General features: G+C 54.7%; 1 protein-coding gene across 1 annotated transcript; it reads left to right on the forward strand.

Annotated features, from left to right (window-relative positions):
* The first annotated feature begins 6996 nt into the window (after positions 1-6996).
* On the forward strand, positions 6997-9065 carry IL4 (interleukin 4). The gene is made up of 4 exons (XM_050312484.1): positions 6997-7140; positions 7325-7372; positions 8676-8807; positions 8967-9065. Exons 1-4 carry the CDS (start codon positions 6997-6999, stop codon positions 9063-9065), a joined length of 423 nt encoding a protein of 140 aa, XP_050168441.1.
* The last annotated feature ends 503 nt before the right edge of the window (positions 9066-9568 follow it).

Below are 9568 nucleotides of genomic sequence, written 5' to 3' on the forward strand. Positions count from 1 at the left end.
GAGTGCAGAGAAATAGGAAAGGTTTGTTTGAAATGTGAAGTTCAGGCTTCCTCAGGCTCTGTGACACATTGACTTTACTGAAAATTTGGAAAAAAATGTTAATTTATAAAATGTATAAACATTTAAGTTTAAATTCAACAATTTACACTATTTATAAGCCCCTAAGCAGGTACCAGGTGAAGTCAGACTCCCCTGCATGGGGTTGGCAGGACCATGGGGAGCTGGTGACAGCAGAGCCACGAGGTGCTGCCTCACCTGCGTGTGCAGGGGCACATGGCAAAGGACAACTGGACAATGACAGGTTTGTGTCTGTTCTTCTGCCCAAGAACGTGGTGGTTTGAATTCCTGAGCTACTGTTGGTTTTCTGATGTCCCCTGGGGTGGTGGGATGGCATGGGGGGGGGGACCCCGAGCTGGGCACTGCAGGAGCTGTCCTCACACCATGGAATTTGTGCTACAGAGCCGAGGAAGTCCTGGTTAAAACCAAACACCCACATGCCAGAAAACCCCCCCAGCTACTTCTTCCTTTACATGCAAGAGCTTTTTTTTTTTTGTCTCTGCAGATGTTTAACATCTTGATAAAAGTTTTGAGGTTTTCTTTTCTTTCCAAGCTTTGGCTGTGTGAGCTTGCTGGGGTTGCTGCCCTGGTGGCCAAAGGACATGAATTGTTCTGACAAACAGTTCAGCTCTTCCTCTCCAAGAGCAGCCATGTGCCAGCTCTGGGAAGAAGGGGCCTTGCAGGAGGAGAGATCCCGGTACCTGCTGTCACATCAACTCCCTTGAGACACCAACAGCCAGGGCAGGAGCCTGGCAGGCATCCAGCCATGCACATCCCAGAGCCAGCTCTCAGCATGACACTTTGTCTGGGTCATGGTGGAGACCAGGAAAGCACCCCTGGGAATTTCTCTGCACAGATCACGCCTTGACTTTCCTCAAAGCTTGCGATGTGCTGGTCCCGTCCTGCACACGTTCATGGTTTCCCACAAGCAGCAGGGCACAACCATGCTCGATAGTAAATAGATCCTCAGACATCAAAGAGAAATTCTTGACTTCTCATCCCAGTATCTCCTCATCCGTCAGCGAGGTGATTAAAATCTGCATGTAGCTGAATAACAGATAATGTTATTCAACGGATAGAAAAGTGTCCCATCATTACGTAATGTCCCTCTTTGGGGTGTCACTTTCCACTGCCAGCAGCACAGGAAGACACCTATATTTGGCAGTCAATGGAGACACGGGTCCCTCTGCACGCTATAAAAATGGGTCTGTGCCGAGCAGCAGGCAGAGGCCGTGGCCAGGCAGCCCAGGCAGGGTGACAGGATGCTCCCCTCGCTGAAGGCCGTTGTCGCTCTCCTGTCCCTGCTCCAGCTCATCTCCTCCACCTCTGTGACTCACCTGCGCAAGCAGATGCTGCTGGAGATCACCCGCCAAGTCCGACACCTCAACTCAGGAGTGCAGGTAAATGTGCTGCCCTGCTGGCCTGGCTTTGCTCCCCGACCACGGCAGCTCCCGATGGTGGCGATGGTGGTGGTGGTGGTGATGATGGTGATGATGGCGATGGTGGTGATGATGGTGATGATGGTGACAGTGGTGATGATGGCCCTCCACACTCCGTGTGTCCAAGGCCAGGCACCGGCACTGCCTCCTGCCTGGGCCTGCAGGAGCCCTTCCCATTCCCTCAGCCCGCTCCATCCCTCCAGCCTGGGGGCCCTGGCCCATCTCAGCCGAGACTTTGTGTGATCAGCACTTGACTTGGTGGCACAAGCAGCTGCTGGGGGCAGCTCAGGTGAAGTTTTCCACCTGACATTTGGCACATTGCAGGAAAAAACGCTGAGGAACAAGAAAACTGCTGTGGCAGGGTGACTGAGGCAGCTTGGGACGAGGGCATGGGGGCCTGGGGCAGTGTGAGCTGCCAGGAAGTCCCTGCTCTGCTCCCACTGAGCACCCAGGGACCATCCAGCTGCTTGCAAGTGCTGTGCAAATGCAGGTCCTGTGCCCAGGAGCCTGTTTGGAAACAATTTGCTGGAAAACGGATCTCAGTGGTGGCACCACCAAGGGTCTGGAGAGGGATGGAGACACGGTACCCTTCCTGGTGGAGGGCACAGCTGGTGACTCCTCGGGGATGGTCTCATGATGATGGTCTTGTAATGATGATTCTCTTGTGTCACCTCTCCAGGTCCCCTGCAATGACACCCGAGTGGCACAGGTCCCCTTCACCAACAGACAGGTGAGATGGAGAGACAGGCAGCAAATGCAGCTGTGATGAACCCAGACACAGCCAGTGCCCTTCCCCCCGCCCAGGGCACAGCCCCTGCAGCTGGGGCAGCATTGTTAGTCCCCCAAGAGCTGCTCAGGGGCTGGGCCTCCCCCCCACAGCCCTGCCCCAGCCTGGGGCACAGCCCGGGCCCGGCTCACCCTCGCCCTCCGTGTCCCGCAGCTGTCGGAGCAGGAGCTGCTGTGCCAGGCTGCCAAGGCGCTCTCCAAGGTCACCCGCTGCAAGGACTACGAGCCACTGGTCACCAACCTGCGGAGGCTGCAGGGCAGGACGGTAAGGAGGGGCTGCAGCACCCGGGGCCTGCTCTGGGGGGTACCAGGGGCTGCAGGATAATCTGCCTCCACGGGGGGAGGGTGACAGTCCCCACCAGCCCTGGGCACCCAGAGCTGTGGCCGTGGGGGTCACACAGCAGGGCCCATGTTCTGAGCAAAGGACAAACTCCCAACCTCCGGGGCAGCGTCCTCACCGCTCTGAGTTATTTCTGTGGCGATGGAGGCAAACAAACCACCTGTCTGGGCTGGGAGCCTGGCTACCCACCGTCCCTGCTGCTAAATCCTGCTGCCAGCTCTAATGTATTTACACTTTTCCTTCCCCAGACCTGCCTGCTGAGCAATGAAACCGAGATCTACCTGCGCCACTTCTTGCCGGCGCTGGGGAACTTCACGCAGGGGATGTACCGGCGTCCCCGCGCCTCGGCCGTGCTGTGACACGGCACCGCTGCCACCCCGGGCTGTCCCTGCTGGCAGGTCAAAAATAGGGTCTGCACAGCGGTTTGTTATTTTGCTTCTCGTTGTGTGCACTTCCTCAGCCCTGCCCCAGCCCTCCTGACCCCAACCCAGCCCAACCCCACAGCGTATCCCGGAGGGTCCCCAGGGCCGCTCGGCTGCTGCGGGAAATGTCCCTGCCCGGCAGGACCCCCCTGTCCCCAGCTGCCCACCCGAGTGCCCTGGGGCCGGTGTCCCCCACCTCAGCAGGGGAGTCTCGTTTGAGATGCTGCCCTTTGCCCTCCCTTGCAGCCCCGTGGGGATGGGACCCTCCCTCCCCGAAGGGTGTGATCACCTGCGGGGGTGTGGGAGGGTTTGCCCAGCCCGGAGAGCATCCTGGAGAGCATCCTGGAGTGGCTGCAGGGAGCCCCAGCTCTTAACTCATTCACCTTCTCCTGCAGCACCTACCAAAACCAAAACCAGATTATCTGCTTCCTGTTCCCCTTCATGAAGAGAGGTTTCTTCACAATCATCTTCTCTTCCTAAAAAGATCAAAATCTAGCCTGAAATGATGCATTTTTCGCTAACGTGTCGCTGCAGCAGCTGAGGGGGGACGACTCCTGGGAGCAGAGCCAGGGAAGTGCAGCTTTGGAGAGCAAAAGCTGGGAGGGGAAACGGGGTGGGGGGTGCTGGAACTGTTACTGCAACTTCAGTGTGTCTCTTCTATTGTCAGTGGCTTTTAAGTTATTAACAGTGAAGACAGGAGAGTCTGTAGCAGAACTTTGGATCTCATGGGTGCTCATCAGCATCATATTTCTGGATTTTATTTATTATTATATGTTATTTAAATAACTTATTTTTACAGTGTGTAATCTAAAGATTCAAGACCAAAAAGTGCTGTCTGTTTAAAGCTTTTCTTTGCTTGGAACCCAAAATAAAAAGGAAAAGCCAGTATTCAGGCTTTCGGGTAATTTATAGTTCTCTGGAATACAGTCATATTTTAAATACTGCTACCTCATTTTAGGGAACAGCAACAAATGAACGTGTTGATTCATAATTTATTGTTCTTCCCTCTATTTAAACAGTTGTATTATGAGAGTTAATATATTCAAATTATCATGTATTAGAATGTCTTCATTTTATTATTTTTTTTGTATCAACTATGCACTGATGCTCTTAAAGTGTCTCAGGGCTTAAGCAATAAATGACTGAAAAAGAAGCTCTTGGTGCCCGTGGTTTGTGTTGATCCCCTCCTGCCCTCAGCAGTAAATGAGCAGTGGGAGGTGCTGCCTCCTTGCTCAGTGGCACAGGGGGTGGGGTGGGGATTGCTGCCTTTTTGGGGCAAAATACAGCAAATTTCCCCAGTCTGCCACTGAGAGAGAGGCTTCAAGAAAGCCAAAGGCACCAAAGAACCCACCTGACTTGTGGCTCAGGAAATCCAGAGGGAAGGGAAGGACTGGAGAAGGAAAAATGGGAGCCCCTGTTCGGGAAGAAGGCCGTGGTGGAGGGGTGTGCTGAGGGCAGGCTGTGGTCTGGGTGCACTGGGGGCTGCAAGAGGAGCCAGTGGGTGCAAAGTGGAGCTGCAGGCAGGGAAAGGTTTGTCTGATGGGCCAGGGAAGGGATGGGGTTGGCTCAGGGGCCAGAGCCTGCCTGGGGCCAGCAGCACAGGAACACATGTAGGAAATAAATCCACCAAAGAACTGCTGGAAATTGTTACAAATGCAGGAAATGGCTCTAGATGTGAGTGATGGGGGCTCAACAGCATCCTTGGGATTTGCTGTGGATAACTCCCAGCACCATGGGCACCAGGGCCTGGGCAGGATCCTCATGGGATGGGAGATGCTCCAAATCAGAGCCCAAGGGGCAGAAAGGCAAAGGAGGAAAGCTCAGGACACATTTGTGAATCAAGTCCCTTCCCTTGGTGGGAAAATGGGCAGGTTCCTCCCTGGATGGTGGCTGGGACACAGGCACAGCCAGGGCTCCAGGAACAGTGGGGACACCCCTGGGGCTGGAGCCACCCCTGCAGTGGGGCCATCACTGCCATCAGCTGCATCCCACCCTTGGGAAAGGACATTCCTTCACTGTTATGTTGGATTGACCCTGGATGGACAGCAGGGTCCCACCAAAGCCACCGTGTCACCCTCAGCTGGGCAGAAGGGAGAATACAGGGAAAGGCTTGGGGTTGGGATAAGGACAGGGAGAGGACACTCAGCACTTACTGTCATGGGCAAAACAGATTCAACCTGGGGGAAAATAATTAATTAAATTTACTGCCAATCAAATCAGAATAGGACAATGAGAAATAAAACCTGAATCTTTAAACACCTTCACCCCACTTCTTCCTTCTTCCCAGTCTTAACTTCACCCCTGATTTTCTCTCCCTCCTCCTCCAGTTGTGTTTTTGCAGGGTTTTTTCCCCTCCTAAAAACCATTATCCCGAGGCACTGCCAGCACTGCCCATGGGCTCAGCCTTGCCCAGCAGTGGGTCCCTCTTGGAGCCACTGCCATTGGCTCCACTGGGCACAGGGAAGCTTCCAGCAGCTTCTCACAGAACCCAGCCCTGCCACACAAACCCAGCACGGCTGGTGACTTCCCATCATGCAGTGATGCAGTTTTCCACCATGATTCAGATGAGTAGCTCAAAGGTTAAATTTTTCTGTGATTTGAGCATTTTCTGTTCACTTACTCCAGCTTTAGAGCATCCCACCATCATCACTGGGGAAACCACTGTGTCTGCAGAATGGGGCTACTGCCTCCATGCCCTTCTCCAGCACCCCTTCCAGGCAGGGATCCTCCCACCACCACTCACCCAGAGCAGAGGGATCTCCCTGGGCACCCCGGGGAGGACTCACCATCCGTGGAGGCCAGGGATGCAGCGCTGCAGCCAGAGCTCCCTCATCTGCTCTCCAGCACAAGTAGGGCAGGTAGGAAATGGCACAGCTCCACGGGCAAATCCCTCACAAAGGTCTTTCTGAGTCAGGGGCTTCATCTCCCTCCATCTGGGGCCTGTCGGAATTAGACAAACAAATCACTCTCAGGGTGGCTGCTCCTGGATTCATCACAAGATGCTTATCAAGCATCTGATGGCAAGTTGCTGTTTGAGTTAGAAAAATCCCTATTAGTTATTACAAAACTCCAAAGTTTCCCAGCTCAGCTTGTCTCTCAGTGTGATTTCCTGGGGTAGCACTGGGGGGCTGGTGGAGTCCATCAGCCAAAGGCTCAGGCTGTTCCCTGAGCAGGGTAGGATGGACAGGGCAGCCTCCAGCTCCCTGAGATGCTGGAGCTGAGCCAGAAACCACTTCCCCAGCACTGACACCACAGCACCTCCCTTATCAGCTCCCTGTCCCTTGTCCACATCCTCGCAGGGGGCCACACTGTTTTGGGGTCCTGTCTGCTCAGGAGGGCCCCCAGCTCTCCACAACCCCCCGGGGTGATGCCCTGCTCCTGCCCAGGTGGGTTTTGTCTCCACATGGCTCTGCCACACTTCCTGTTCCTCCCCGGGTTAAGAAACCCAGGGACAGAAATCATTATGCAGATGAAGGATTCTTTGCCTGATCTAGAGATATTCAAATGAAACGTGGTGGAAGGACTAACAGGACACTTAGAGGAAAAGCAAAAGCAAAGCTCCATTACTAGAGTGTAGTGGGCTCCCCAGTTCAGCCACTTCCAGCTTGTGGTGTAGAGAAAGCCTTGGGATATGGAGAAATGGAGAATCCCCAGAGCAGGTACCTTTACACACTCCTGTGTGTGACCTGACTCCTACCACCGTTATCTCGCTGTGGAAATTTCCTACATTGAAACATCATGCAAGATCAGAAGAAAATTTTGACTTGCACAAAAAAAGACCTGTTGTCCTAATTGGGAGCAACTTTGGAAAGTGCAGATAAGGGAAAAATAAGTTTTTCCTTCTGATTCAGCAATCTTTACAGCCATAAATTGAGGTGCTCCCTCCAGAAATGCACACACAGGTACAGAGGACCAAAATATCCAGAGCCTGTGAGCTGAGCCAATGCAGGCCATGAGCATCCTGGCCCTGGTGCTGCTGCCCTTCCTGGCGCTGTTGGCCTGCCAGGGTGCCGTGGTCACTCCCTGGACACACAAACTGCAGACCAACATGCTGAGGGAGAGCATCAGGCGGCTGCAGCAGCTCCAGCACTCACAGGTAGGGCTGGCTGGGGCTTTACCTGAGGGGAGGGACAGGATGTTTCGGCAGCCTCGGGGAGAGCCGAGTCAGAGGGAGGTGCAAGGCACAGGGCTCCGTGCTGGGAACGTGGCCACGTGTCAGGATGGGCCCGGGCAGCGCTGCCTGCAGCCTGACTGCTCCTCTCCTCTGTGTCTTGGTAAAGGTTTCCTGTAACGAGATGAACGTGACCGATATTTTTGCAGACAAGAAGGTAAGAAAGAAAAACTAACTTGTCCTTGTTCAAAAATAGTCATACAGCCCTGATGGGTACTGGGAGAGGATGCTGGGGGCAGAGGGGAGCACAGGGCAGCCAGAGGCAGGTGGGAAGCCCAGGATCCCCCCTGTTCTGGTGTGGTGCTGTGGAGGAGCAAGGAGCCCACTGTGAGCTGCCAGGATCAGTGCTGGGCTGTCCAGTTGGACCTCACCCTCACCTTCCCAACCCACCTCGACCTCCAGCCAAAGCAGCAGCAGCAGCTTCTGCCTACCCTGGGGACGGGGAGATGGGCCTGTGCTCGAGCAGGCTGGGGGGTTTCAGCTTTTCTAGAAGGAAGAGAGGGCCGTGTCCCTGTGCCTGGCAGTGCTGTCCCTGCTCAGCCCCCCAGCCCTGGCAGTGCTGTCCCTGCTCAGCCCCCCATGCCCACCCCGGTCCCTGAGCGCTGGTTACACCCGCTGTCCCTCCTGAGCCCCTCATCTGGGGATGGCTCTCCAGTCAGCACAAGTTTTAATAGCAGAGCCCCTTTCTGCTCTGAAAACTGCTGCCTAAGCCCAGCTCCCGGTCCCAGAGTTCCTGTTTCCACAGAAAGCCCACGGGCTCACCTGGTGCAGCAGCCTTCCCTGGGGGGCTGGGGCTGAGCAGCCCTGGGGGGGTCCCCACACCCCTCCTGCCGCAGGACTGGCCCTGGGAGCGAGGAGAGGTGCCCGAAATGCTGCACAGCCCCATGTTCCCAGAGCTGCCGCTGCTCTGAAGCTGCTGTTGGGGTGAGGGCTGAGGGGATGGAGCAGGCAGAGCTCTCGGGGACCTGCCCATGAGGGGGCACTGGGAACACCCCAGGGAAGAAAGTCAAGTATTTTTCTTATTGCCACCAGCACTTCATTTCTTAGCTCCTCATCTTCCACGTGTCTCTGCTACAGGACTTCTCAAAGCCCCTAATGAAGGCAACCTCTTCCCAGGCACTTCAGTTATCCCTGTAGCACCTCTGCCTGCCCAAAACAGTTTCACTCCCAGGGAACTCCCAGGGAGCAGCTCCCCGAGCTCAGGATCCCACATCCATGCCTGCAGCAGGAGCAGGATGCTCCAGCACAGGGGTGGTCACTGCTGTGCCACCCTCTGCCATGGCCTCTGCCAGGGGCTGATGGCACTCCCAGCAGGACAGGGATGGGAAACTTCAGGGAGACTCTGGCATCTCAAACTGCACTCTGCACCCGTACAACAGAAATGTATTATTTGCAGGCTGGGGGTTTATTGGGTTTTTTCCACTAATGAATCTGTGACTGAAGAGTTTCGTTCCCCCCAGCAAGGTGACACCATGGAGCTCCTGTGCAAAGCTGCCACCGTGGCTCGGGAAGGCTGCAGCTGCCACAGGCACCTCGAGGGCATTTACTTCAACCTGCTGGGCCTGCTCCGGGGGCACAGGCTGGAGCACCAGGTGAGGCACAGCTCCCCTGCACTGCCCCCACCCTCCAGCTCCTCCCTCCATCACTGCTTTCGTTTTGCTCTCCCACCACCCTTAAGGGCCCAGCCCAGGCTGGAGAACCCGATCCCTCCCCAGCAATCCCTTCCTAACAGCCCCTTCCTCCCATCCCAGGCACCGTGTCCTGTGGCAGCAGGCAGCACCACCTCACTGAGGAGCTTCCTCCAGGAATTACACCAAGTCCTTCAAGAACAATACAAGAGTCAGAAGTGAAAAAAAACACAATTTGTTTGTTTTTAAACTATGAGTCTATTTTTCAAAGATTATTTATAATAATTCTTTAAATAAATGTATTTTTGGACTAAGTTTCTTGGCATTGCATAGGATGGTACACAAGGCAACAGTTAAAAGCTCCAAGTTCACAGGCACTGGGGTGGTGCTGTAAGGGGTTGCCAAAGAACTTGTCTTGCTATGGGATTAAGGCTCATGCTAACATGAGGAACACAGGTCTAGGCAGAGGGAGAGCAAGAGAAGGCAGAGGGGAGAAGCCAGGCCACAAATGGGACCTGCTCTGGAAGCTGTGAACCCAGAAAGATGCCAGGTCTGGAGCCAAGCAAGCCCTTAGGTCTCCCTTCCCTTCACTTGTAGCCTGTATTATAACCCTACATTTACATATATGGGATTTACAGAGGGCACAGCCCATTGTGACCCAGGAGTACAGAGGCTCCAGCAGCAACAGTTTGGGGAACCAAACTGGGGAACGAAACCTCTGCCCT

Source organism: Myiozetetes cayanensis, unplaced genomic scaffold, assembly GCF_022539395.1.
Source record: "Myiozetetes cayanensis isolate MyiCay16 unplaced genomic scaffold, myiCay2020 scf17, whole genome shotgun sequence".
Taxonomy (NCBI): Eukaryota; Metazoa; Chordata; class Aves; order Passeriformes; family Tyrannidae; genus Myiozetetes; species Myiozetetes cayanensis.